Source organism: Aspergillus bombycis, assembly GCF_001792695.1.
Source record: "Aspergillus bombycis strain NRRL26010 chromosome Unknown contig00080, whole genome shotgun sequence".
NCBI lineage: Eukaryota > Fungi > Ascomycota > Eurotiomycetes > Eurotiales > Aspergillaceae > Aspergillus > Aspergillus bombycis.
This window is the reverse complement of record NW_019170082.1, coordinates 83,397-111,272: the sequence shown is the minus strand read 5'-3', so window position 1 is coordinate 111,272 and position 27,876 is coordinate 83,397. Positions and strand designations below refer to the sequence as shown.

Sequence of the window (27,876 nt, the reverse complement as noted above, 5' to 3'; positions counted from 1 at the left end):
ATTTTTTACTCGCTTAAGTATATATACACACAACTAGTACTAGTAGCATCTATGGCTATTCATCAGAGGCCCCACAACAGTTCCAACATGGAGTGCATAGGTACCATACCCACATTTCATGGCATCCATATTAACCACCGAAACAGAGCAACAGCCATAATAAGTTGAAACCTTGGTTGCGTTTCTTGGAGTTTGACCGTTCCAGAAAGAAATATACACTGCCTGCACGCTTACTAGTATATTAACACCAGGGCCCTTCTATCACGCCGCTATTGCTAGCTACTGAGTGAAGTTGATTGTCGTCATGAGTGTATCGCTCGCTAGATCTGAGGATAGAAACCAGAGGTTCTCGGAGGAAGCCGATGTTGATTTCAAAGTGTTAAAGACGCAAGGGATATGCCGGTTCATTGATAAGGCAGTCATGTATGAGCTGGATATGTAGGTGATGACATAGCTCAAGACATTCAGTCAAGTTACACGACATGCGTGATATACGTGGAATATAAGTCCATATTACTATATATCCAACCGTCAACAGGCGACACTGTTTTTTAAGCCACATTGATGAGCCGCAAAGACTTTGGAGACCAAGGGTGTTGATAGAAACTCAGCCTCGCGCGTTGGTTGATAGCAGCTGAAATCTTGCCCGATGACGAAACTAGTGCAAGGCAACTCATTCTCTATGGCTGGATCATCAACCTGCCATACGTAGCTAGCAGCTCTGGACACTAGTAGATCGACTCACAGAACATCAGGGGCCGTGGCTCAGTCCGGAAGCAGCCGAGAGTCTAGAACTCAGGAACAAGCATAATGAGGCTATACTTGCCGTGTGTTCCTGAACGTCGTGTTCCTCGTCGCTGCTTGTTCATTGCACCGGGTGGTGCTAAGGGCCGAGGGGCCCGGGATACTGGAAACTATTTTAGGAGTAGCGCTCACAGTATCCAATTATAGTGCATCTTCGCCCCTCAGGTAGATTAGCTACTCTCCACTATTGCGGTACGTACTCATACCAAAGTCGGTAGACGGCCTCGTCTAACAGGGAGAAACATGGGTAAAGAATATGGCTGCCTGGTAGGAACGTGGGTAATACCGTGTTACCTCGTACAGTATGTACATACATAGTACATACTCTGTACGTGGGTATAATACCTCCCTCCCGAGTTGTACCGGAGGGGTTCGGCAAGCCCGGACCGCAAGTTGTTGATTCAACTTTCAAGAACCCGAGGTTCCGAGAATAGAAGCTTCTAGTATTCTCATGCTGCGATCAGAATAAGATCAGAATGAGATAATCCCCTTGAACCTGCAATTCATCGAAGAATTGACGTCATGCAGTTGTTGATAGGGCACAGCCGCAGTGTGTGGCTGTGAGGTGCTACTGTATATGATTACTAGTATGTATATACCTGTTAACAATGTATGGCGGGGGTGAGTACAAAGTACAACTGGACTCTTACTACCAAGACGAGTATGTGGGATCAACTGCACCAGTTAAATGGTAGCCAACATATACTAGTGCTGCCTCGGCTTTGTATCACTAGACCAAAAAGGGCATTCGTTTTCTCCGCCGAGAGCCTTGGGTTCGTAGGCAACCAGCCAAGTTACGATGGAATTTTCTCAAAGTTACCGAATGAAGGTAACATCGTGACGATCGTTGAAAGTTTGGCGGGGCATCCGTCCAACCTGAGATGGTCACAATAATACAGCCTTACTCAGCCCTGTAAGCACGGGACGCAACACATGGCCACAGGTGACACAGCCACCCCGCGCGCTTGTTGCGAATCTGTCTTGGAAGTCCATCGAATCACCTTAAACCACACACTAGAGCATAGCGATCGTGGAGGGAGTCTCAGAACGAGGTGACAGGCTGACAGGCAGACGCCACTGCCATACACACAAGGCACTTGCACCGCCTTGAAGTTGACCGTACCCGTACTGAAAGTCCGGTATTATTGGGGCGCTGAGAACAAGTGGAAACATTGGGGCTTGGCACACGGGGGAAGATTTGCCTTGGGCGCATGGTGGGGTCGTTTCCCTCTTGTCATCAGAAACTCAGCCCTGTGCTCTTAATAGATCATCCTATCAAGTGGCCAACCCATCTTCTTATAAAAAGGTCCCAACTGCCCCGTTCTCTCGGTCTTATCTTCATACTCATCCATCACTCCTTCATCCATTCAAACCTCCTTCAACTTTCCTACATCCAACTCTACACTACACATCATGTCTGGCTACGATCAGTACAACCAGCAGGGCGGCGGCTACTACAACCAAGGCCAGCAAGGCTACGGTCAGCAGGGTGGCTACCCCCCTCAGGGCGGCTACCAGCAGCAGGGCTACGGACAGTCTTCTGGATACGATCAGGGATACGACCGTAGCGGCAGCTCCGGCTCTGGCGCTGCCAGCGACTACTACGGCGGCAGCGGACAGTCTGAGCACCACCAGCAGTCTTACGGCGGTCAGCAGCACTATGGCGGCCAGCAGCAAGGATATGCTCAGCAGGGTGGCTACGGAGGGTATGTATCTTCATCAGCATCTTCCTTTACACTACTGGACCAACCAACTAATTTTGGTTCCCACAGATCCGGTGATCAGGCCCCCGGCGGTGCTCAGGACGGTGAACGTGGCCTCGGTGGTGCTCTTGCCGGTGGTCTGGCAGGTGGCTTCGCCGGCCACAAGGCTGAGCACGGATTCCTCGGTGCGGTTGGTGGAGCTATCTTAGGTCACATCGCGCAGGACGGCTGGAAGCAGCACAAGGAGAAGAAGGAGCACGAGCAGCAGCAGCAAGAGTATGGTGGCTACGGTGGCAGCCAATATAGCGGTGGCCAGCCTCAGGGTGGATCCGGCAACGGTATGATGGATCAGCTTGGCCAGTTCCTCAAGCGGTAAATTTATCATTGTCACCTCGCTTCTCCACGATGATCCCTCTCCACGACACGTGAACTAGCTCCTTTCGACTTCTACCTCGTTCGGCTGGCCGGGTTCGCACGATTCTCCTTATATTTTTCTGTCTCTGCCTTGCTTCACATGGACATGTTCTGGGGATATACTTTATCTTGTTTTCTATTCATTTTGTTGCTACATCTGGGCTTATTAGCTCATTTACGATAAGACGCGTTGTTCATTGGCCTTTTGATACAATTATAACTCTTGCTACCTTGAATTAGACTATTGTCTACTTGAATCGATGTGAATATGAGCCTCCATCTCTTCAACAAAAGTAAACGGCCAAGATTAGACCCTTTCCCTTCTACAAATGATCTCCATCGTATTGAAATGCTCAAAAACCCACCCACTCCGGACTTAATCTACCCACACTACATGCAACTGTCACCCCATCCACCGCCCCAACCAGCTAACAAACCACCAATTGCAAGACTTGTACTACATCCGTGCGATTCCAGATCCCAAGGGTAGGCCTCCCGTCGTGAAATTCTCCTTGCTTGTGTATTCCCTACGCTCTGTATCCCCCTTCGCCTGACGAAAACGTAAGGCCACCTAATTGAAGCGGGGTTCTCTCAACGTCGTGGCCATGACCCCTATATTAACGTTCCGGTCTAATGCACAAGCGCCCAATAGATTGCTTTGCTTCGAGATATTCTTCGATGGTGATCGACATGTTCGGGTTTCTGTTAATTTTCTATCGGATGTCGTGCGTTTTGGTCTTTCCATGTGTACTTATGCGTATTGGTTGGTAAGTTACGTACGTCACTACTAGAGATACGTACTAGTTATCTCAAATTGTTAGCATTGCTTGGGAATACGCGACCTTAATCATCTTGTTTGGATTCATTATGCATAGCCTATATGTGCTAAGGTAAGAGTACTTCCAGAGATAAGAGTGATATAGTTGTTTCCAAGACAGACAAACAAACGGTACTGAACATAACCCGATGGTCGAGAAAAGAGGCACTAAATGCGTCATATTGGTAATACATGTTTGTTATAACACCAGGCGAATCAAGGAATTTACAATGTTCTATACAGTTACAGTCCCATAAGTTTGCTTCAAGGCTCACACGTAAGCAGAGAGATAAGGTTGAAAAAAGAAATCAAGACAGGAAGAGAGCAACGCCAACGAAATGCTCTTCATTACTGGTCCTTAACGGGGGTTTCCGGGGCCTGGGCCTGGGCCTGGGCCTTAGGCTGTTCTGGTTGGGGTTCGGTGGGCTTCTCGGTTTCTGGGACCTGGGCCTTGGCCTGGGGCTCGGGTTGGGGTTCGGCGGGCTGCTCGGTTTCGATGGACTGCACGGCCTCATCGAGCTTGTTGGTAAGTTCGGCGGCCTCAGCGTTGGCAGCAGTATTTCCTGCTTCGATTTGGGCGAGCTCGGCCAGACGCTCTTCGGAGAGGAGGTCTCCAGGAGTCAGGGGTGGGTAAGTTAGGACTCCGTTCTTTGCGTTCTCCAATCTCCTTTGTTGACCAGCTTCTCCTGCCCGTCCCAGGACACCAGCGATGACACCGATGGCACGCATGCTGTCGTCGTTGGAGGGGATGGGGTATGTGACGCGGGTAGGATCAGCATCCGTGTCAATGACACCGATGGTAGGGACGTTGTTGAGGCCACACTCGTGGAGCAAGACGACGTTCTCGAGCGGGTTCAGGCAGACCACCAGGTCAGGTTTGAGGACCGAACGGTCGGCCAAAGCTTCCCTGTACTTGGGGATTTCGTCATCCATAGCATTCACGACCTTGGTCTCGCAGTGGCCCAGGATCTGCTGTCCGTTGGTCAAACTGCCGGGAATCCATCGCTCGAAGATGTGGTAACCCTTGGCCATCTCTGCGGCGCGGACCACGTATCTCTTTTGTCCCTTCCGTGTACCGACGAAAAGGATCAATCCGCCGCGGGCTGCGACTTCCTCTACCACCTTGGCCGCACGACGCAGGTACGCCGCGGTCACGTCCAGGGAGATGACATGGACGCCGTCTCGAATACCGAAGATATAGCGCGAGTTCTGGGGGTTCCAGCGGGACGTTGAGTGTCCGAGGTGTGTCTGAGAAGCAAGGAGCAGTTCGAGGGTAATGTCGGAAGGCTTAGGAGGGTTCCGGAGGATATCCTCTGGTTTGTAGGCGTCTGTCACGCTGCTGCCAAGGTCTTGGAATTTGTATCCTATGAAAAGAAGCACACAGTCAGTCGATATTCTCCAAGGATGGCTGCCCTTTCGAATTGTAAAATTGCGAAGGCTTACTTCGTTCGCCTCGTGCCTTCCAGGCTAACTGTTCGGCACGCCTCCTCGAGATTCTCTCGGGAACGGCATCATTTTGATAGCGGGACTCGATCTCAGCAGAACGCTCCTGGATACGGGTCTGAAGTGTGGTGTCGACTGGTGGTTCAGTTGAGTAAAATCGGTTGAGCGAGTTCAGAGTCCGAGCCTGGCGGTTGAAGGCATGAAGCTGGCGGCCTGGGCCGGAGAGCAATTAGCAGACGTTCTTCTTCAAAGAGCATTAACATGATCGCAATTCGTGAGCAAACTTACTCTGCCGCATACACAGTTGCCGGGCAATCATATTGTGCTGTGCTAGGTTGTGAAGCCGATTTCCACCAGCAATAACTTCCTGGGTTATCTTTCCGCTCGAACTTTTGATGTCGGGCTTGGCGAATATTATGCCTAAGGCATCCAGGAACAGCGCTATACCCGTTTTGATGTGCATACTCCAATCTCTGGAGTACCCCATATTATTACTGTAGGCTCTTAAGGTCGGAAACACATCAACATATCCTCTTTTAATATCTATCGTCAGGTGTAAACTTTTACGGCTCATTCGCGCTACATCCAATGGACTGGCATACAGTTCGTGCATTCTCTCGCGCTTTCGATCAAGTTTACAAAGTAGCTGCTGATTCAAAGTTCCCAGGGAACCTCTCCTACGAGCAAGGTTCGTTATTAATGTAAATTTTCGTACAACTTAAGAGCCAATAGTAGTATCATGGACCAGGGGTGAGAATAAAAAAAAGAAAAACGCATGAAGACATCATATCCATAAATTGAGCCATCTATATCACCTGAATGCTAAAACCGGATGACCAAAACGGCCCACTCAAAACTGTGCGTGTCAAAGAAAAAGGAAATCTAATAGCTTTTTCCTCACTGTTGAATGTGAACGAAAATTGGATATCAATAATTCGTAGTAGGAAACAAAAATATAACGTGAATGAACAATGGGGGTAATTTCGGGGAGTTAATTTAACCCATTGCCTTCATGGCAAGCTCGACACTAAAATCCAATTATTAGCATCTTCCACACGAGACGTTTCCAATCAAGGAAAAGAATTAAACATACACGACGAATGTTCCAGCCGACACAGGCATAGCTCTCAGCAGGGTGGGACCAATGCCCTTCCAGAAGCCAGCGAGACCCTCGGTAGCATATGTCTTCTTGAAGCAGTCTGTCATGCTCTTGAACTGTTGCTGAGCCCCGAAGCCATCACACTGCATCTTACTCTTCACCACGTCAAATGGGTAGCTGCTCAGCCAAAGCGCCTCGCCAGCCAATCCACCGTAGGTAGCGACCTTGAGACTAGAGATATCCTCGCGCTTGACACTGTTGCGCTTGGCATCCAGGTTCATCAAGAATTCAAAGGTCAAAAACCACATGCCATAAGCCTGGATCTCACGGAGGTAGGTGACGTTCTGACCACGGTAGAGGCCCCGCAGGACGCCTCCCTGAGCAGAGAGCTTACGGATGCAGTCGATAGGGCCATTGTACAACCGGTCTGCGCCGTGTGGCTGGGTCTGCATGCGAATACGGATATGCTCAATAGGCCCAGACAAAACGGAGTTGGTGAGACCCGCGAAACCACCTGCCATGTAATATTGCCCGTATGAAAGGCTACTATCGGCATATTTCTTCTTGTTCAATTCCTCAAGGCGCCTCCGGGCTTCGTGAAAAGCACCAAATTGCACGCTGACCTAGTTGAAGTCAGTCCCTATCCTCTCCGAGTGCGGGTCGAGAACGACGAGTCTCGATAAAAATAATGACTATTGCAGCACTTACACAGGCACCGATTCCAATCAAGGGGGTTAGTGTTCCCTTGTAAAACGCGGCAGGACCCTCATTCTTGAAAATCTTGCTCGCACAGTCGAGGGCGTTGGCATACTGAGTGGTTGTTTGCAACCGCACTTTGACAATATCTGCGGGGGTTAGATTGCTCCACTACCTCACCGGCTATAGTACATACCAAAGGGTTGTCCTATACGAAGATTAGCAACTCATCATCAACGCTATTTCATAGAACACTGAAGAAAACAAAATGGAAAGAAGCACGCTGCGTAAAATATAGTTTGTTCTCGTGAAACTATAAAACTACAGTTCTACACGCAATAAACCAAATTGCAATGACTAAGGGTATCTCAACCCTGCAATGCTGATAACGGTCTCAACAACGTACCAAGAAGAACCTGAGCAATTCCACCGGCTGCACCAGCACCCAAATCTTTGATGGTGCGCAGGGCCCCGTCGCTCTTCTCAAAGTCCTCGAGTGCTCTCTCTTCCATAATGGCGATGATTCAGTGAGTAGCTAACCGGGGGCTATTGGGGGCACGGCTAAAACAGCGAAAGGGGTGGAGAGGAGAGAAAGAGATCAATGGAGTAGGGAGAAAGTAGAATATAAAAAAAGGATCCCCCGATGTGCTTATCAGAATAAACGATGGCGCGAAGCAATGAGAAATGCGGGCCTCCGATTCGGCGGAGACGCCGATGCACGTGAGGCGGGCGGGAAAGTATTACGGGTGTTGTGCTGAGCTATGAGAGACTTTCCCTTACCGGCCGGAATTTTGCCCCGAGGGAAACCAGTGACAAGACAACCCACTCCTTGTCTCTCCATTATGCACCGGCGTGCGGCTTTGGAGGTGAGCAATTCCCAAACGGTTGATTGGACTCCGCTGTCCGTATCCTAGAGAAAATCTCTAATTATATTCTTCTACAGTTATCCCGCCGTCATGGTGTTGAGTGGACTTGCGCCGCCAGGCACAGAGATGTTCCTTTCTCTCCGAGATTACCGTACCTCCCCCGGCGGAGCTTTCGTTCTTCCCTCATAGCTTTCAACTCGTCCGAATCCTCTCCGTCGAATACAGGTAGCGAAGAGGGCTCCAATGTTGCGACCCCAAAGCCTAAATTTGGCGCTCGTTGGGGAACTAAACAAGCACAGAAGCCAGCCGGTCTCAGTCCAGCAGAACAAGCGATGCGAGATGCCCTACTAGCGAAGAAGGCCGCGGAAGAACAAGAGCAACGACGACTGCAAGAAAAAGAACTACGTGGATCACAGCGTAGAGCGGAATCGCGGGTTGATTGGAACAGACCTCCAAGGCGACAGAACAGACGGCGTCCTTTCGAAGATGGAGAAAGCCAATCCCTGCAGCCTGATAAAGGTTTAGAGGTGAATAGCAAATATGTACCGAGAAGTCTGCGTGCCTCGGACTGGATCTGCCCGGACTGTCAATATAACTGTTTTGGGAAGCATCAGACTTGCCCATGCTGTAAAGCTGTGCGACCAGATTTGGCTTGGCCGTCGTGGCCATCCAAGAATCCGGCGCGGAAAATGGAGAGAACCCGCAAGGCTGAAACGCGCAAAGCTGGAGCTTCAGAAGAAACCTTGAAAATCCGGAGGCTGGGTCATGAGATGCTGTCCGATATGAATCAAGAACATGGTGGTTCCGCAGCAATGACCAGACGGGACAATGCCATTAGGACATTTATGGCTAGTAAGGGAAAGCCAGTGGGAGCGCGGCTTGTGTATGATCTCAAAAAAGAAGAGGAAGAAGCGGAAGCTCGAGAAGAAAGGATTGCCGAGCGTCGTCGTGAGCGACAGTCCAAACCGAAGCCAAAGAAACAAGATGCTCCGGTAGACCCATGGTCCTGGGATTCGTCATCGCTCAAATTGAATGAGGATGGCGACGTCACTCATTCTGAAAAGGCCTCGAAGCGCCGGGATATCCGTAGGGAGCGACAATCCGAGGCTGATGAGGATGACGAGGAAGAAGCTGACCGCCGCCGTCGCCGCGAGGAACGCAAACGGCAGAAGAAAGAAAAGGCTCGGCAAAAAGAGTTAGAGTCGGCCTCAATTCCACTGTATCTACCGGAGTTCATCAGTGTTAGCAATCTTGCTGATGTCATCGGGGTGCGGCCTGCACAATTTGTTCAACAAATGGAAGATATGGCTTTGAGGGCGTCACATACAGCCACGTTCTTGACGCCGAGACCGCCGGCCTTGTCGCAGCCGAATACAATTTCGAGCCCATTTTCGAAAGTGCAGAGGATGAAGACCTGGTATCTGCGCCTGAGCCTGAAGACAAGTCCATTTTACCCTCCAGACCACCGGTGGTGACCATTATGGGACACGTTGATCATGGCAAAACCACTATTTTGGATTGGCTTCGAAACTCGTCCGTGGCCGCTTCAGAACACGGAGGCATTACACAGCATATCGGTGCTTTTTCCGTGGCTATGCCCTCTGGAAAGACCATCACATTCTTGGACACTCCTGGCCACGCTGCGTTCCTGGATATGCGTCGCCGCGGTGCAGACGTCACTGACATTGTAGTCCTCGTAATCGCGGCAGATGATAGCGTCAAGCCACAGACAATCGAGGCAATCAAGCATGCCACGGAAGCCAGGGTTCCTATTATTGTCGCTATCAGTAAGATTGACAAGGAAAACGTCAATCTTGAGAAAGTCAAACAGGATCTTTCTATCCACGGTGTACACGTCGAAGACTACGGCGGCGACGTGCAAGCGATTGGAGTAAGTGGTAAAACTGGTCAGGGTATGTTGGAACTCGAAGAAGCTATCGTCACGCTTTCGGAGGTTCTCGACCATCGAGCGGAGGTCGACAGCAAAGCTGAGGGATGGGTGATTGAGGGCACAACTAAAAGCTACGGCCGTGTGGCGACGGTGCTCATCAGACGTGGTACACTACGGCCGGGTGATATCATTGTCGCGGGCACAACCTGGGCTCGTGTACGCACTCTCAGGAATGAGGCGGGCGTCGCAATCTCCGAAGCTACTCCCGGCATGCCAGTCGAGGTTGACGGTTGGAGGGAACAACCGTCTGCTGGGACTGAACTTCTTGAGGCTGTTGACGAGCAGCAAGCCAAAGACGTCGTAGACTATCGACTAGACAAAACCGAGACTCAAAAATTGGGCCAGGATACCGTGGCGATCAACGAGGCACGGCGTGAACTGCTCGAGAGGCGCCGGCAGGAAGAATCCGAGGGCAATGAGGCTGCTAGTTCGGTCCAGGAGACATCTGGCCCTAAACCAGTACATTTTGTCATCAAAGCTGACGTTGGCGGATCCGCAGAGGCTGTCCTGAACTCGGTAACTGCAATTGGCAACAACGAAGTCTTTGCTAATGTGCTCCGTTCTGAGGTCGGACCAATCAGTGAGTTCGACATTGAGCATGCAGCCTCTGCCAACGGTCATATCGTCTCCTTCAATATGCCCATCGACCCTGCCATGTCTCGCATGGCAGAAGTTCGAGGGGTCAAAATCATGGATCATAACGTTATTTACAAACTCATTGACGATGTCAAAGCAATCTTAAGCGAACAGCTACCTCCGTCGGTGAGTCACCGTGTCACTGGAGAAGCGGAGATTGGACAGATATTCGAGATTACGCTCAAAGGAAGAGAGAAGACAGCCATTGCCGGATGTAAGGTACGCAATGGCATAATTAGCAAGGCCAGGAAAGTACGAGTAATACGGGGCCAGGAAACAATCTTTGATGGTAAGCTCCCCGTCCTGTTTGGCTGGATAAAACTCCGTTGCTGCGAGCTGGACGCTGATCATACATTTATAGGCTCTATCAATTCCCTCAAGAACGTCAAGAAGGACGTGACTGAAATGCGTAAGGACACCGAATGTGGTATCGGCTTCGAAGGCTGGACTAGTTTTGCTGTCGGTGACCACGTTCAGTGCTATGAAGAGATCTACGAGAAGAGATACCTATGATTTTTCTCCGCTCCCATCCATCCATCCGCAAGCTTTATTTCTACCGTTCTTATGACCTTTCTGGTTCCTGTATTGCTATTGGCGTTTTGACTGCGGATCGTCGGACTCTTCTCTTCTGTCCAAATGTGGGACTTACATGTTTAATTGCATCTGGGCCGGTGTATTTGATTGATATGAAGGGTGGCAGCAGAAGCTGCGGGACATTATGCTTCACGGAGATTCAGTTCTCATGTACAATATACAACGCAGAGGTCTACATAGATATCTGATCAAAATCAATTTTATGTATAGTAGAAAGATTACACTGGCACCTCAATAAACTACAAATGCACCAATACGAATCTCCTTGCCACCACGGAAATGAATACGAACAGTAGATCGTCTCCATCAAATTAGCACAGTCCCGTAACCAAACTTGAACGCAACAAATAGTCCCTACCCAGATCCACTAAGTCTTCCCAGTAGGAATCACGCCATGAATCCATCGACCCTCTCGTATACATTTTCCGAGCCTCCGAGTCATGATCCATAGTCCGGAACACACTAGAGAAAAAATCCCCCCCAAACCCACCACGTAAAAAGATCGCCATCTCCACAACAGGAAAACGGTTCCGGATTCAGGCACTGGCTATTGCCAAATAGCTTCGGTGCCTTGGTATACGTTAACAAATGCGGCGTCGATCCACTTGCTAGGTATATTGTTTGGGATTTTACGTTGCAGACCCATTTTAGGGTTCCGGACCGGTATCTCCTTTAGGAAGGGGACCGAGGCTCCCGAGTCATCTTCACCTCATAGAAACTTATTTTCTGATTACCTCAAGGTGAATCGAGCTCTGTTTTTGGGTTCGTGGCGTACCTTCAATTAAACTGTACTGTTTTTAGAACAGACGGACTAAAGGAAGAGAAAGGATGGATGTTGGCTGGGATGTACGAAGAGACGTTGGTAGCGCGATTGTGCTGTGCGGATGGATGTATCACTAGTACTATTCATGGATAATTGAGATAACATCCTCAAGGCTTGGTAGCCTGGTCTAGCCTTAACTCCTTATCAATGTTAGTTCTTGGTTTCTCATTCGCTATGAGACGCCTATAGAGCCTATTTGAATACCTTACTCGGGGGGATTCCTCGTCCACTGTGCGAATGAGAATAGATTGTATTTCGGGTTTTGCTTGCATGCTAGTTAGCTAGTTCTATGTGATGTATCTGAGGCACAGGTATCCCTAATATCAATGCACGATGACAGAGTCCACACAGGGCACTACTATGTAATAAGTGGCCATGAAGGTCCACAACACCCCCCTAGCAGTAAAGAACATATACTAGAAGGGTTCTCCTGGGGTCCCACCGATGATGGATGAATTAGGTTGTAGCTTCCGTGAGTACCGGGACTATTCGGCTGTTATGAAGCGAATCAGGCTTCAGCTCACTTGATAATCTTGCGTTCAGTGGTAGCCCTTCACCTAGCGTGTATTGTGGTCCTAGTGAGATCAGAACACTTACATGTCGAAACTTCCACCGAGGTACCTGGACTAGGTGACGCTATGACTCCCCGCTGCTGCCACTAGTGGTGTCTACTAATGCGTAATTATCTAGAGGTTACTGCCAGATGTGCTATTATACTACTATAGTAGTAAGCCTTTATGTAGCGAATCCGACTGTGGGGGATGGCTTGTGAAGCCGGCCGGTGCTGGTCTATGCTGTCGGGCAGTCTCGATTAACAAAACGGGTGTTGGGAAGGCTTGGGGGGTTAGACTCGCGGGGATTGTTTAAATTGTTATAAGTATAGCACTGCTCTTCCTTCTTCCAATGGCTATGGAACGATCGGGATTTGAGCCTATATGGGTCACAAATGTAGATGCCGGATTATATATCTCGGGATGCATGTGTACACATCGGAAAATGTCACAAGATGGATCGAAGATGTCCCATTAGCTCAAAAATTTGAGGCAATCTTCTTGCATAAATATATTCCCCCTTCCTATGCATGTAGCAAGGTCTTATTATGGTAGGTAATCTAAGTTCAAAGGCTTTGATCACATAGGTTGCATAGTCAAGTGTCTTGAAAAACAGTGCAAACTACAGCTTATCATTTTCAGTATCACGTATTTACAAGAAGGCAGTTTGACCAAGTGGCTAAGGCGACAGACTCGCATTCCTCTAATTGCTGGGTAGCTGACATTTGTTTTTGAAATTTTTTTCAAGCGCGGTATACGGCCAAGCGGCCCCTCCGCCTAGAGTACTTGCCAATCTCCGTACAGAGTGTAGGATAGGACTGAATTCACTGAAGAGCTTCTTGTGCGTGTCAATTTCGTCGACAAGGCTAACTTTCGAGCGGTCCGAGGGTTCTTCTGTGACTGTCCCCTTCATTCACGTATGTCTCCACTGTTCCCTGAACATTTGTGCTGAGACACTGCGCGAAACCTTCCTAGCTAGACTAGGGAAATCCCGGGGAGTCAGGGTTTCGGCATGGAGTCCGGAGGGCATTGGAATCGGAGTTTCGGTTGACATCTCCCGTCATCCGTCGCATACTCCGTGGGGTTAAACCTGAAACTGGTGTCGCAGGTCTATTCTGTTTCATCCTCAAACAGAACTCCAGATATTTAATTAAACACTGAAATTAGCGTGAGGAATCCTTTGGTCCAGAATATCCACCCTGCGTTCGTGATGGCTCAAACAACGGTCGTTGCCTTCGATATTTACAGTACCATACTATCGCCCGGATCCGTAGCCGGAGACCTGGAACAGTATGTCAGTTGTGACAAAGACCGTGCTCAGTCAATTGCAACTTTGTGGAGGCGCTACCAGCTCGAGTATACGTGGCGATTGAGTAGCATGTGTGAGCTATGCTAGTGTCTTCGTTTCCAGCCTCGGCTCCTTTTGTTGTTGCTAGGATGATACATATCCTTTGAAGACGTCACACGTAATGCGCTTATCCATGCAAGGCATGATACGGGGAAGGTCGGTAGGGAACGACGATATCAAATAAGCTGCTTCGCATGCATGACAACATGGCCGCGTTCCCGGGCGTCAGCTGGCAAGGGCTCAGAATGTGGTGCCCATTATCTTCATCAATGGGATTTCGAATATGGTATCCAAGTCCATCCTTCAGTCAGGCCCACTGTCGCACCATAGAGAGACATTAAGAGACCTTGTTAGCGTCGATGACGTTCAGAAATTTAAGCCCGCCCCGGAGGTCTACAGATATTTGGCCCAGAGGATGGGAAAGTGCGTGCCAGAAATGAAAGACATCTGGGTGATCAGCTCCAATCCTTTCGACATAATAGGGGCGCTCCACGTGGGCATGAAAGTCATTTATTTGGATTGACCGGCCTGGGAAAGGATGGGCGGACACAGCGGCGCCGGTTCTGGAGCCGACAGCGATTGTCAATAGCTTGCAGGGAATTCTACATGTCATGAACGACCGTACGGGTTAACTCGGTGGTTGTGGTTATTAGCCAATTTACACCAGGCGACGCAAAATTAAGGGTGTACGCTGTAAATATTTCCAAACGCTCCACAAAAAAAAGAAGAATTTGGGGTAAGGCAGCAGGTTACTCTAACCTCCCATTTCCCCTCCAAGGGCCCATGGTGTTGTGAACCTCAGAGTGAATAGGGAGGTGTGTTCAGTTTAAGTTGGAAGAAGAAAAAAGAAATATTCGCGAGCCGATGAAAAGAATTTCAATTTATAGCTGTGGCCCTGACCGCCCGGGCTTATCGATAAGATCATGTGCCTCGGATCTTGGTCCCATAGCCGCAAGATACCCATGAAATCATCTCTCGTGCCGAAGTACTAGTTATCGCTTCGGTCAGCGTGCTGATACACCTGCTTAGTTTTAGTATTATAGATCTCAGTGTGGTTTCTTTTAGCGTGCACTCTGACTTGGCCTGTCGCTATGACCCGATCGCTGAATCCTAGCAGAGCTGCTTGGCTGTATCCTCTTCGCGTCAGTGCAATGCTTGCTGCCTACCGAGTAGGTATACTTGATCGTGACTACTGACGCATCTATTTAGGGTGTGTATTATTTCGCGTCGCATCGCTTCCTGTGGCCTTTGTTCAAGACTCGTCTAATTCCGATTGTTCTGCTTTCGGCGTTCATTTACGTGATTCTGTTCCTCTTTACCTATTTGCCCCAGGTCGCCTTTCTTTCTATCTTTCAAGGCCGTGGTGCTTGGGTCAATGGAGCAGTCCTGGTCTTAGGAGAAGGCGCTGCAATTGTGGCCGCACTATTCGAAGCTTTCTTTGTTGATGAAACCCTGGTGGATATCTTCGATGCTGTCCTAGTGAATGAGGGCCACGGGGAACTGGTCACCACTTCGCGGGTCCTATATCCGCAAGGCGATGATGTCGTCAAACGGCTGGGAAAGCCGATCCATAGTGCCGTCTATGCACCATTCTCTCTGCGACAGATCGTGGAGTTTGTTGTCCTCCTCCCTCTAAACTTTATTCCTGTGGCCGGGACGCCCATGTTTCTCGTGCTCACAGGGTATCGAGCGGGTCCGTTTCACCACTGGCGGTACTTCCAACTGTTAGATCTTTCGAAGCAGCAAAGAAAGGAGAAAATACGCCATCGCCAGTTGCAGTATACTACGTGAGTGTTGTTCGGCCTTGCTGATCCACAGGGACTTGCTAACCATGGCTACGCCAGGTTTGGAACGGTTGCTCTGATCCTTCAGTTGGTTCCGCCCTTGTCTATGTTTTTCCTGATGTCGACTGCCGTTGGTTCAGCACTCTGGGCCGTGGATCTAGAGAACAAGCGCGATCTGATAGGGAGAGCGAGACCGGATGAAGTGGACGAGTATCATGACGGCAATACGATATAAACCTGTTTTGGCTCGAATTGTTTATTTCTTTTTTGTTCTAGATGTTTCACCTTGTCTTTTCTTTTCTTTTCTTTTCTTTTCTTTCTTTCTTTCTTTCTTTTTTGTTTGTCATACGGAGACAGACGCATATAAGAAGCTGTTACCTGATTCGGACAGAAGACCGACTAAAGTATTTGTCATCTAGTCTGGGTCGTTAGCTTCATAGTAGTCTTGTACTCTAGACTAATATCGTCCTCCCATTAGAGTACGAGATTGAGGGGTTTTCAAGGGAGCGTTCAGTCCCCACCGATGATCCACCACCTTTTTTTCTTGGACTCGGTGACTTTTGAGAGGTGGCGGACTGGAACCCCTGAGCACTGCTAACGCAGCTAAGTCGAGGATAGTAAACTCTGTTGACAGTCCCATCGACTGATTCAGCCAGTCAGTGCTCAAGCTTGGCTCCAGAATCACCCCATCCATTTATTTTTTCCTGCAGATAAGAAACCCTAAGGTGGAGATGGTCCAGAGCCAACTATTGTGTGGTTCGATCGCTCATTCGTCTTGACCAAATGCCGGCGGCGGATATGCTGCGGTGCCACGTGACCGTCGCGGAGGCTCGACATTTGTTCGTGGAGACTCTGGAGAGGCCATCAATCCTTCTACTGTTAGATCGGCCGTGGCTATAAACTGCTTTTCAGCACAACGGGTTTATGCCCACTTTCGGAGGGGGAGTGCGTGAGCCAAGCATTTCTTGGCTCCACCACCATCGGTGAGGGACTTACCGGCTTGATTCATTTATTAGGCACCGGGATTCCCAGGCACCGTTCGGAAATGCGACCATTTTTGAGGCTTAAGAGTCTAGCCGTTGAGTCCTGTCCTGTCTAATCACCGAGGCACGACTGCTTAATTTGTGCATCACCCGAAGAACGTCTGTGCAGATCGCCTCCGATCGTCCAATCTGCTGTCTGGAGATCACCTTCCGGGGTATCAGTCCGGGCAAGACATCGCAAATCCCAATCTGCCGCGCTCAGAGAATGCCAAACACTGGTATCCTGGTATAAAGCCCAATGCCCTAGGCCCATGGATTCAACCCAAGCATGGAAACGGTCGCTACCTCACCTCTATACCCATGGACCAGAGAACCAGGCTGCGCAAGGCTTGTGATGCCTGCAGTATTCGAAAGGTGAAAGTGAGTATCGAACGTGGTACCCTTTGGTCCGGAGACCTATCTAACGGACCCCAACCAGTGTGACACCGGCGGACCGCCCTGTCGGTCGTGCGCAAGCTTGGATATCCCCTGTACTTATGAGCGACCAAGCAGGCGCCGTGGTCCTCCCAACCGTCATGCAGAAGCGCTGAAACGACAGAAGCTCACGGCGTCACCCGTTGGCTCCCCCACCCCGTCTGATCATACATCGCCAGAATCGACAGGGCTCTTGAACAGTCAGCCTTTTCCGCCACCAGCAGTTTTCTCTTTGGAATTGATATGTCCGTTGTCTACCATACGACTCTTGATCGATGACTACTTCACCTATATCCACCCGCTAATACCCGTCCCTCATGAACCGACCTTTCGTGCTGCTCTTGATCGAAGAGAGGATGTCACCAACCGTACCTTCCTGGCCCTGGCGGCCTCCATGATTGGGACTCTAGTGACGTCGTTTCCACGACGGCCGAGGCTTCATTTGAAGACCGCAGCCGAAAAGGCAGCGTACCCGCACTCCATGGCATTGGTCAAGAGATGTCGGGACATAGCTGTCCAAGCAAGAGGCGCGGGGTATCTCGAACGGAGCCTGACGGTCTACGATGCAGCCATCGGCTATTTTCTGTCTATTTGTGCTGGCTATATGTACAGTATGCGAACATGTCGCTCATATCTATCCGAATGTTTGACGATGCTGCATGTGTATGACTTATGCGGCCATAGCACCCGAATTCGGACGATGAGTCCACCGAGCCCGGGCTCCTATTCGTCACGCCTATCACAGGACCAACCCGGTCAACCGGGAGAAGGACAGCTTGACATCATTGAACAGGAACTTGGGCGGCGCTTGTTCTATGCCGTCTTAGTTGGGTACCGAACGCTGCAGCAGATGGGGTCGACGGACTCTACTTTTCACATCCCCCCTGAAACCCCGACCGAGCGGTATCCCCCCTTACCCCTCGAAATAGATGATGAGTTTATTTTTCCGACTCATGTTGAACCTCAACCGGCAGACAGAGTTTCTCGCCTGGTGGGGTTTAACCTTAATGTCCGCGTATATAATTCATACAACCAAGTCTCGGCTTGGGAAGTGGCATTTGGGAGTGGCCAACCTTTTGACTGGGAACGGCAAAGGGCTGCTGTCTGGGAAAGTCTACAGAAGGCCAAATCCGCCGTTGCTGATGTACCAAGAGAGCTTTCACTACAAGGTTCGGTCTCGGGTCAGGGTCCTGGCCCGAGTCCGACAGAGGATGAAAGGCGACACATCCAATACGAGATTCAGAAGGCAAACATTTACGCAAGCCAGCTAGGGACTCGGTCTTATCTAGTTGAGAAGTACTGGGCCCTGTATGCCGCTTGGAAGGCATACCAGAAGCGGGCTGGACAAGCGACGAATATCAGTCCATCACCGGTCAAGCTCGAGGAAGACCAGCCCAGCGTGCTTGAGGCTGATGTGGACGCCCAATCGGATCATATTGGTGCCACGATGGCGGAAGAGCGTCGAATTGTGATTCGGGATATGTTGGTGTTGATCCGATCTATCAACGAAATCAACATGGAGCCAAACGGGCTTAGCTTTGTATGTTATCCTTTCCCACGCTTCCTATGATAAGTCGGCTAACAGTGATATCCGTAGACTGCCAAGGTCCGCCAGGTCGCCTCTACACTTCTTAATCTTCCCCACCCTAATATGGAACCGGCCGATTCCACCGCTTTGGCCGCGGGGCCACACCCGCTGACTGTGGCTGAGGCAGAGTCTTACCTCCATGCCTTCATCGATACCCTCATGCGTTTGGAGGGAATGGCAGTTCCGAGCCCGTCAATGGCGGCTGCCAGCCCACAGGCGAACGGCCGCTCAATGAGCTATCTCAGTGACATGGATCGCGACGAAGAGGAACTCCGCAAGTGGGCTAGTGTCAAAGAGTATCAGGCAAGGTTTGCAGCCGCAGGAGGATGGCTTTCAGAACTATGATCTGACGAGTGTTGTCTTCATTTTGTACATAATGTGTGTTCTCCTTTGGTTATATACACATGGAATGGCGTCTGGGCGAGTCTGACGGACGGGACGGAGTTGCTGATGAGGGTCTGATGTATATTTTCTTGGGTTGGCGTCATAGATATCCATCTGCATATTCTACTCTGACTTGGAGCGTATCTTCAATAGCTACGAAAATAAAAGACTTCATTTGCCAGAAAGACCAGAACATTCTAGAAAAAGTCATCACATAAAGCACAGATATTCGTGTCTTACTGGCCACTATGCTGGTGGTTGGTGCGAGTGGCATAAATCAAATAACAGGGACAGTCGAGGGCTCGAGGAGGGAGAGGCTTGGAGAGGAGGTTATGAGGAGGGTTGAAGATGTTTGGGGGTTGGTTGAGGGTGAGGCTACTCTGGATAATTTTGAGAAAGAGTTGGTTTTGGAGTTGGGAATTAGATTGCATTGTATTAGAGGTTATCTTGGTTCTAACTAGCTAAACGAATGTATTGTTTACAGTTTAACAGACAATGGACGTATTATAGAAGAAGGGGAATGAGAGAGAGAGAGAGAGAGAGAAGATCTCGTCAACCAGCAGTAGCCATCACTGTCATCAGAGTGGTTCTCGTCTCAGTCGTCTTCTCAGTCACCGTCTTCGTCTCGGTCACAGTCAGAAACATCGGCGAAACAGGATTCACAACCAAAGAATTTCCACTATCGGGGCTGTCCGACACTGGAGCGGGTGCCTTCTTACTGGCGGTCGCCTGTGTAGCTGGTCGCGAACTTCGCTCACTTGACATAGGGACAGATGTAGCAGTAGTGGTCGGCCATCGAGTTTGCCCGGCTGCTGTCAATTCAACAGTGATGACTTTGGTCGCAGTACTGGTGGGATAGATGGTCGTCACCAAGCCCGGGCCATGAGGGCTAAAGGTATGGGTTGTTTGTGAGGTGACCCAGACAGGTGTTGTTCCTTGGGGTGACCTTGTCGACATTGATACTGTTCCCGTTGAGGGAATGTTATCGTCAGGGCTCAGCGGGATCGTGATGTTCCGGCTTGTAGATATCCCCGGTATGATTATCACGATCCCAGTTCTAGAGACGACCGTTCCTGTTACATCCGGTGCTGCGGGACCCTTGGTTGTTGGTATGCCGGTGTGTGTGATCGATGCCCTTGAAACAGTCTGGGTGTGGGATATCGAATTTGTGTGAGAGGCCGCGGCTGTGGGGCGTACGGTCCATGTGTTGGATGTATGGGTGTTGCTGACTGTGCCCGAGGTCAAATGGACACTGGTATGCGATGCAGTTGCAGTTGGGCTCTGATGTGCTCCGTTAGAGGTACCAGGAGAGCCAGCTCCTGGTAAGGTGCGGATCACGCCGATGGTAGGGATAAATGACACTGTAGACATAATGTTCGTGGCTGCTGTGGAGCCGCGGAAGAAATGTGATGATGTCTGTTTAATTGTAGAAGATTGAGCTGGCGTAGACGTAGGATGGTCAGCAGCAGAGGGACTCATGGAAGTTGCCGATACTGTGGGGGACAGATGCGACGTAGGTCTCGCAGTCTTCCAAGTCGATGCACTGGCTCCAAATGGGCCGGATGAGTGTGATGACGGTGTCCTGGAGGCAATAGCTGTGGAGCTGCGGTGTGTATAGATTGTTGATGTGACTGTAGTTGTCGTGACCGTAGGCTCAGCCATCTCACTCGATGCGACAGCCGCGGAGCTGGAATGCACAATATCGATTCTAGAGAGTGTGTCTGCGAGCAAGGTTGTATGTGTTGTACGTGATGTCTTGGAGGCTGAGGCACTGGGGGTGCCATAACCATGAGGGAGGGTATTGGTTGTGGTTGTTTCAGGCAGATGTGTAGCAGGTGCCGACAAGCTACTCGCGGCCATGTGTGACGATGGAAGTGGTGCCGAATGGCTCTCGGAATCTTCGTCTTCGTCTTCATCTTCGTCAGCAGTGAAAGGATGACGCACAGCACTAGAGCTCGACTCTGTCTGCATCGCCGTGGAGAATGTGCTAGCCGTAGTACGTAAAGAGATACTGCTGCCAGGCGTGGCAGAGGTATCTTGTAGATAGTGAGAAGCGGCTGTAGAAGTGTCTAATACAGGTGACGATGTTTCTTCTGGGGTATGATGCCTTCTTTCCAGCATTAACCGAGAATGAGCGATTGGACCAGCCGAGCACAGCGAGGCAATAAAATGAATAACGAGAGTTGTATATATGAAATGCATCTTGTCGTCTGAGGTTCCAGGAGTTGAATAGCACGGTAGTATCCCAGTTTATCGATTAAGGAGAGGATGCGACGAGATTATCATTAGACCAAATCGGCATGACAAGTGGCAATTAAGTGAAGTCAGTTCAGAGCAGACAATCACCCATATTAGCGGGAATAACGAAGGGAAGGCTTGAAAGAACGACAAAAAGATAAAGGGAAACAGACGCTCTCGACAATGCAAGACCATGCAAGGAAGAGAAAAGACTCTTAAACAATGCGGTCCTTTTGTTGGGCCGGAGCATCATGGTCGGCAAATGTCGTTGACGCTATGGAACCAAGGCAACAGAAACGCATTGAAGCTCCTTTGAATCCAGCGTGTCTCAAACTGGCCTGCACGAATTGAGATTGTTGGTGTTTTACTGGATGGATTGGCGCGCGACAAAGCAATGGTTCTTCACCAAAGCGCCGAGTGCTGAGCGGCAGTGTTGATTGGCGCCGACGCTTCAAAGCAGTATTTTCTGAAACGAGGTGGCTCAGTGCCGGTCCTTTTCAAAATAGGCCGGCGAAAATGGGTCTTGGGACAAGTGAGTTGCTCTTCGCTGTACGAGTGAGGTTGGATCCGTGTCTTTTGGTGAGGATCACAGTATCAGGTTGGCAATGCTTGCACTGATGGCATGATTAGGGCTGAGTTTCACAATATCCTGGTGCCAGTCTACAGTGATATCCTACTTACGAGGTCCAATAAATGTAGAACGATGGACTCGGATATTTCCTTTACCTCCCGTATTTTGAAGGGGTGTGAAAATGTGAACTGCTTGCCTTCATTGATGCTGCACTCCTGATGAATTAGTTGTAGACTCTGGCACAGTTGAGCGGCAGCCCCTTCATGACATGTTGAGATTCCCTGCAACAGTGGTTGGCGTAAAAGCCAAGAGATTCCCCATCGCCCAAGATTACGTGGAAGACACAGAACTACCGCAGTGGCGATTGGTCCCGACAATTTCATGATCCTGGCACCATGAGGGCGTGCGTGCTGCTGACTCTCGCTGCTACTGTCACGGCGGGTCTGCAGCCCTTCGGCTTTGAACGCTACCAATTACAGTCGCAAGACCTGCAACATCTACATCCGGCCGATACAGTACTCTTCGGCTTTGGAGACTCCACCCGGACCGTGAACCAGACCTCTCGCTGCAAGGTCTTCCCGGGTGATAGTGCATGGCCCAGCCCTCGCATATGGGACCTGCTCAACCAAGTCACCGGCCATGACTTCTCAGGTAAATCCGGGGGCGCAGGAGCTCTCAGCATCTGGACCCATAATCTAAAGGGGATCCAGTACGTTCCGTCCTATAATGCATCAGGCACCGACTGGACCGGTGCTGCATTCAAGATCGGTGCCGGTATCCAAGCCTATGAGATCTACAAAGCGGCTCAGGACCGGCAGCTGGTGGTAGTAGGAGGCGAAGGACAAACGGTGGGCGTGGCAGGCGGTTACATCCTTGGAGGCGGGCACTCCCCGCTTAGCTCAATCCACGGCCTTGCTGCAGATCAAGTTCTCTTAATATAAGTGGTGCTCCCTGACGGACGATTTGTCACAGCCTCCTTCACCGAGAACACAGAACTCTTCTGGGCGCTACGAGGCGGCGGAGGCAGCACCTTCGGCGTCGTCACCTCCGTCACTATCAAAGCGTACCCTACCATCCCAGTCACAACATCGACCTTCACCTGGTCCACCGGCGCAAAGAGCAATATCACACACAAGAATTTCTGGGCCGGGTTCCACGCCTACCTGAACTTGTTCATCGAGCACTCAGACGCAGGCATTTACTCATATTTCTTCATTCTCCCCTCCAACGGCGAACTAACCTTCCTAATGCAACCTTTTTTCGCCCCGAACAAGACCATCACTGAAACAGAAGCACTTCTAGAGCCCTGGTTCCAACGGCTCCATCAACTAGGAATAAGATTCATCCCAAAGACCCAATACTTTGACAACTTCTACTCAGCCTGGAACGCCTCCTTCCCACTAGAAGTTGTCGAAAAGACCCACGTAGCAACGGGCTCACGCCTCTTCCCCAAAACTAACTGGGAAGACCCCACCCGCCTAAACGCAACCTTCGATGCCATCAAAGCCTCCTCCCAAGCAGGCCTAACCCTCATTGCCTTCAACATGGCACCCCGAGGCGAACACCCAGACAACGCAGTCAATCCCGCCTGGCGCCGGACAGTCATGCACGCTCTCTCCAGCGTAAACTGGAGTCCCAACGCGACGGCACAGGAGATCGCTGCCGCTCGGCACAATTTCACCTACGGGCACATGCAGCGCTGGCGCGATGTTAGTCCCGGCGCTGGGTCGTATCTGGGAGAGAGTGATCACATGGAACCGGGTTTCCAGCAGGCATTTTATGGGGAGAATTATGGGAAGCTTTTGAAGTTGGAGCGGGAGATGGATCCGGGGGATGTGTTTTGGGCTGCTACTGCTGTTGGGAGTGAGGGGTGGAGGGTTGTTACGGATGATGGGTTGCCGACGGAGAATGGGAAACTCTGTCGGGCTTAGAATTTGGTTTTATGGAGTTATTGTGTTGGGTGGGTAAATATGTGATATCTATGTTATATAGTTTCTGTATACGTTGGACGACAGGAACAACTATCATGAAGATATACAGAGTTACCGATTCCAATTCCAATAAATATCTAATGAGTTAGCTTATTATCGAAAACTCAATGGAAATTCAAATCATACCATACCCCAATATTGACAACGCAGATCCTCATCTAGTTAACTCAAGTAAAGAATGACGGCGAATTTTCCACCTGTCAAGTAGACTTCTCACTCTATATCTAGAAATAATAGCAAGACATTGCAATATTCTCTCAACTTCCAATTGGACCCGTTCCAGAAAGCACAGTTAGCACCGTTATCTATACATTTACGGGTGGAGCTATATGACGATCGTATTATAGAGGATGTTGGAAGTCCAGTTCGAGCTATTTTTGGTATATTCCTCGGTGTGTACGCCGGAGTAAGCTGCTGAGCCTTTTGGGTCCTTACTAGATTGGACACGATGGTGGATAATTGCCTCGGTAGTATGCAAATAATACAATGTAATAACTAACTCTCCTTTCAGCTACTGTTCTAGTAAAGACGCATAATTCAGTGGCATCATGAATTGCTGTCGCGTTATCTTTACCAGCTAAACTGTGTTACTACTAGTAGTTACTAATAAGGCCATTCTCTTGGTCGTGAATCCTCTATTACTTGTCATATAAATTACACCCATGTCAAGATAGCTTGTAAAAGAATACATCTTTTTTTTTTTTCTTTTTTTTGGTACTTGTTTTTCGGAGGATATATTCCTCTGTGCAAAAACAACTGAGTTTATGCAAGATGTAAGGAGCGACTGGCATAAAGCTATGCCAGGAAATGATTGTCATTATCATTTCCATTAGTTATTAGCAAAGGACCTCGGAATTAATGTCGGAAAATGAAAACAAGAAAAGAGAAGAGAAGAGAGAAAGCAAAGAGAAAAAAAATAGGGGGAGTCTTTCACCAATAGGGCTTCTGCTCTTCTATGCGGTTACAATTCTCATATCGGATGAATCAGGCTATTTAAAGATACGTTCCGTATAGAATCAATTCAACCTTACTACTCCGTACAAGCACAAGCCCTATCCAACTCCTTTTGTTTATTTTAACGATTGTTCTTTCCAGTACTACGACGACTTCCCCAGGAACAAGCTCGGGGAGCTCCGTCTTGGCCCACTGCTCAATTGACCTTTGGAGGATCGGCAGTGAACGGATGGACCCTTTCACTAATATGGAGTCACTAAACGAGAACTAGTCTCGGAAGGGTTAGAGATGGCTACATCCCCGCCCTATGGAATGAACTATCCGTCTATCATAATGCTCATCATTGCTTTTGTTATGCACTGTTGCATTCCATCCGGTGCCCGTCAGGGACTACTCCTTGGACTTAGGGTTCAAAAGAGCGGGGGATGAAGAGGACGTGTGCCCGATTCAGTTTAGGGCGGGCAAGTCATCATCCAAACTACGGACAGACGATGTCACCCTTCCTTCAGCTCTACACCAATCGCACGATTTCATCCCCTTCCTTCCGGGATATCACAACTGAATATTGATTTGTGATCGCTGGTCTTACTCCTATACTTGGTCATGCGCATGCAGAGGGATCGACTCGCCTCGGCTTGAAGCGATTCACAGGGATATCCAGATAAAAAGGTCCGATATCCCTTTCGGCTGCCCAGGCTTCCTAATGTCGTAACCTTTTGTCTGTCATTTCAACCATAACATCCTCAATATGGCGAATGCGAGGTTGGGTGTCGTAGTTTCGGGAACCTTTATAGCAGCGCTGTTCCTGTTGTTGCTGTTTTCCGTCATATCAGATTCCAACCAACCGCCCGTGGTCGATAGCAGGTATAAATGGGCCGACAGAAACACTGAATTCGCGTCTGATGACAGCGTTTTCTTACTAGGAGCTGGTAGAGCGGACATTACTGGGTAATCCTACACTCTCTTTTCCTGTCCACTCCCTTCGCCGCCTAATTGTTCCTCTTTTCAATACCTCAAGGTTCCATTAACAGTTTTAAACCAGGCCTGTTGTCGAGATCGGATTTGGCGGCTACGCCAGCTTGGACCAGATTGGAACTGGTCTACGACAGAGAATCTACTCTCGTGCTTTCATAGTCGCAAATCCGAACCGTCCAAAGGATACCTTCATCTATCTAATTATAGATTCGCTGACAGGTGACACTGCTGTGCGACATGGAGTCCTCGAAGGCCTTGCTAGCCTTGGCAGTGAATTCGCAGACTATGGTGAGCATAACGTAGCCTTTACAGGAACCCACTCCCACTCAGGACCGGGTGCGTGGATGAATTATCTTCTCCCTCAGATTCCCAATAAGGGATTCGACAAGCAGAGTTACCAGGCAATTGTCGATGGTGTCCTGCTTTCCATCAAACGAGCCCATCAAAGTATAGCTCCCGGACGCCTGAGCTTTGGCTCCATAGACATTGAAAATGCGAACATCAACAGAAGCCCGTATAGTTACGATCACAATCCGGAAGAAGAGAAAGCGCGATACTCGGACAGTGTGGACAAGACCATGACGCTTCTGAGATTCGACCGAGCAACGGATAATAAAACGACGGCCGTTCTGACTTTCTTCCCAGTGCATGGCACTTCCATGTATAACAACAATACATTAGTAACTGGCGATAACAAAGGAGTTGCAGCATGGCTTTTTGAAAGAAGTGTCAAGGCCGACAAAAAGTTCGCTGACGAATTCGTTGCCGGCTTTTCCCAATCGAATGTCGGAGACACGAGTCCGAACGTCTTGGGAGCATGGTGTGAAGATGGCTCTGGGCAGAAGTGCCGATATGAAGACAGCACATGTGGTGGTACAATGGAAGATTGTCGTGGCCGTGGGCCCTACTTCCGCGAAAAGGACAACGGTGCCAAGAGCTGTTTCGAAATCGGGAAGCTTCAATATGAGGCTGCCAGAAAACTCTATACCCAGTTGGACTCCAATCCCACTCCGATTCTCAAGAGCTCTGATGTCCACGCCTTCCACGTGTACCAGGATCTCTCCGATTACACCTTTATCTCGCCCTTTAATTCAAGCACTCTGAAGACATGCTCGGCAGCTCTCGGCTTCTCGTTTGCTGCCGGTACTACTGATGGGCCGGGCATGTTTGACTTTACACAAAACAGCAGTGGACCAGCAGAGAAAAATCCATTATGGTATGCTGCTCGTGCCTTCATTCACGAACCATCTAAGGAGCAGAAAGCGTGCCAAGCGCCGAAAGAGGTCCTCTTAGATGTGGGAGCAGTAACACAGCCGTATGCATGGACACCGAATATTGTTGATATCCAGGTTTTGAGGGTTGGTCAGCTGTTTATCATCATCTCAACCAGCGAGGCCACGACTATGTCTGGACGGCGCTGGAAAGAAGCCATCGCAAAATCCGCGAAAGACGTGCTTTCGGTGGCAAATCCCTTGGTAGTCTTGGGTGCTCCGTCGAATAGCTATGCTCATTATGTGGCGACCGAGGAAGAATACCATGTACAACGTTATGAGGGTGCTTCGACTCTTTACGGTCCCAACACTCTCGCGGCATATATTAACCTCACACTCACATATCTTCCATATCTCGGTGACAGCTCCAGCTTGCCACCACTGGATTCCGAAGTGAAACCTCCTATCAACACGGACAAGTCTTTATCGTTTATTCCAGGTGTCTTGTACGATGGTAGCCCCATCGGTAAAACGTTCGGTGATGTCGTTTCGTCTGTCGATAATGCCACATATGGACCTGGTGACACTGTGAATGCCACCTTCATCGGAGCTAACCCTCGGAACAACCTACGTCAAGAATCCACATTCGCGGCGGTTGAGCGACAGAAGCCCGGAACTGACACCTGGGAGGTTGTACGGACTGACCGAGATTGGAACCTTGTTTATACCTGGAAGAGAACGAATACGGTTCTGGGCCACAGTGAGGTTACAATCCAGTGGCAGATAGAGGATGACTATTACAACGTTGGAAACCCTACCTCCCTCAAGGACGGAACCTATCGCCTGCATTATTATGGAGACTTCAAGACCGTTAAAGGTGACATCGGGGGTTTTGAAGGAATAAGTGGCTCCTTTACGGTGGCAACGAGCTAAGCACTATATGTCTGAACCTCTTGGACTCGGGGATATAGACATCGC

At 49.6% G+C, this 27,876-nt stretch overlaps 9 protein-coding genes across 9 annotated transcripts; 6 read left to right on the top strand and 3 right to left on the bottom strand.

Moving 5' to 3' along the window:
• Nucleotides 1-2,217: 2,217 nt before the first annotated feature.
• Nucleotides 2,218-2,883, top strand: hel10 (putative high expression lethality protein Hel10; the record flags this gene model as incomplete). Its single annotated transcript, XM_022534654.1, has 2 exons — nt 2,218-2,510; nt 2,577-2,883. 2 exons carry the CDS (start codon nt 2,218-2,220, stop codon nt 2,881-2,883), a joined length of 600 nt encoding a protein of 199 aa, XP_022386593.1.
• A 1,203-nt stretch (nt 2,884-4,086) lies between these two features.
• ABOM_007524 (mitochondrial 37S ribosomal protein uS2m) lies at nt 4,087-5,668 on the bottom strand (the record flags this gene model as incomplete). Its single annotated transcript, XM_022534653.1, has 3 exons — nt 4,087-5,102; nt 5,182-5,394; nt 5,470-5,668. 3 exons carry the CDS (start codon nt 5,666-5,668, stop codon nt 4,087-4,089), a joined length of 1,428 nt encoding a protein of 475 aa, XP_022386638.1.
• Nucleotides 5,669-6,177: 509 nt separating this feature from the next.
• Nucleotides 6,178-7,488, bottom strand: ABOM_007523 (putative mitochondrial carrier protein (Ymc1); the record flags this gene model as incomplete). Its single annotated transcript, XM_022534652.1, has 4 exons — nt 6,178-6,208; nt 6,275-6,903; nt 6,989-7,125; nt 7,383-7,488. 4 exons carry the CDS (start codon nt 7,486-7,488, stop codon nt 6,178-6,180), a joined length of 903 nt encoding a protein of 300 aa, XP_022386635.1.
• A 330-nt stretch (nt 7,489-7,818) lies between these two features.
• ABOM_007522 (translation initiation factor 2) lies at nt 7,819-10,942 on the top strand (the record flags this gene model as incomplete). Its single annotated transcript, XM_022534651.1, has 4 exons — nt 7,819-7,842; nt 7,920-9,110; nt 9,158-10,718; nt 10,791-10,942. The coding sequence occupies 4 exons, from the start codon at nt 7,819-7,821 to the stop codon at nt 10,940-10,942; spliced, it is 2,928 nt and encodes a 975-aa protein (XP_022386592.1).
• A 3,894-nt stretch (nt 10,943-14,836) lies between these two features.
• ABOM_007521 (EI24 domain-containing protein) lies at nt 14,837-15,764 on the top strand (the record flags this gene model as incomplete). The annotated part of the gene is made up of 3 exons (XM_022534650.1): nt 14,837-14,914; nt 14,955-15,532; nt 15,590-15,764. The coding sequence occupies 3 exons, from the start codon at nt 14,837-14,839 to the stop codon at nt 15,762-15,764; spliced, it is 831 nt and encodes a 276-aa protein (XP_022386591.1).
• A 1,108-nt stretch (nt 15,765-16,872) lies between these two features.
• Nucleotides 16,873-18,919, top strand: ABOM_007520 (uncharacterized protein; the record flags this gene model as incomplete). The annotated part of the gene is made up of 3 exons (XM_022534649.1): nt 16,873-16,932; nt 16,991-18,526; nt 18,584-18,919. The coding sequence occupies 3 exons, from the start codon at nt 16,873-16,875 to the stop codon at nt 18,917-18,919; spliced, it is 1,932 nt and encodes a 643-aa protein (XP_022386624.1).
• Nucleotides 18,920-19,510: 591 nt separating this feature from the next.
• ABOM_007519 (uncharacterized protein) lies at nt 19,511-21,160 on the bottom strand (the record flags this gene model as incomplete). The annotated part of the gene is made up of 1 exon (XM_022534648.1): nt 19,511-21,160. One exon carries the CDS (start codon nt 21,158-21,160, stop codon nt 19,511-19,513), a length of 1,650 nt encoding a protein of 549 aa, XP_022386626.1.
• A 1,002-nt stretch (nt 21,161-22,162) lies between these two features.
• Nucleotides 22,163-23,698, top strand: ABOM_007518 (uncharacterized protein; the record flags this gene model as incomplete). The annotated part of the gene is made up of 2 exons (XM_022534647.1): nt 22,163-22,631; nt 22,740-23,698. 2 exons carry the CDS (start codon nt 22,163-22,165, stop codon nt 23,696-23,698), a joined length of 1,428 nt encoding a protein of 475 aa, XP_022386625.1.
• A 1,762-nt stretch (nt 23,699-25,460) lies between these two features.
• Nucleotides 25,461-27,831, top strand: ABOM_007517 (neutral/alkaline ceramidase; the record flags this gene model as incomplete). Its single annotated transcript, XM_022534646.1, has 2 exons — nt 25,461-25,660; nt 25,755-27,831. The coding sequence occupies 2 exons, from the start codon at nt 25,461-25,463 to the stop codon at nt 27,829-27,831; spliced, it is 2,277 nt and encodes a 758-aa protein (XP_022386630.1).
• Nucleotides 27,832-27,876: the final 45 nt, after the last annotated feature.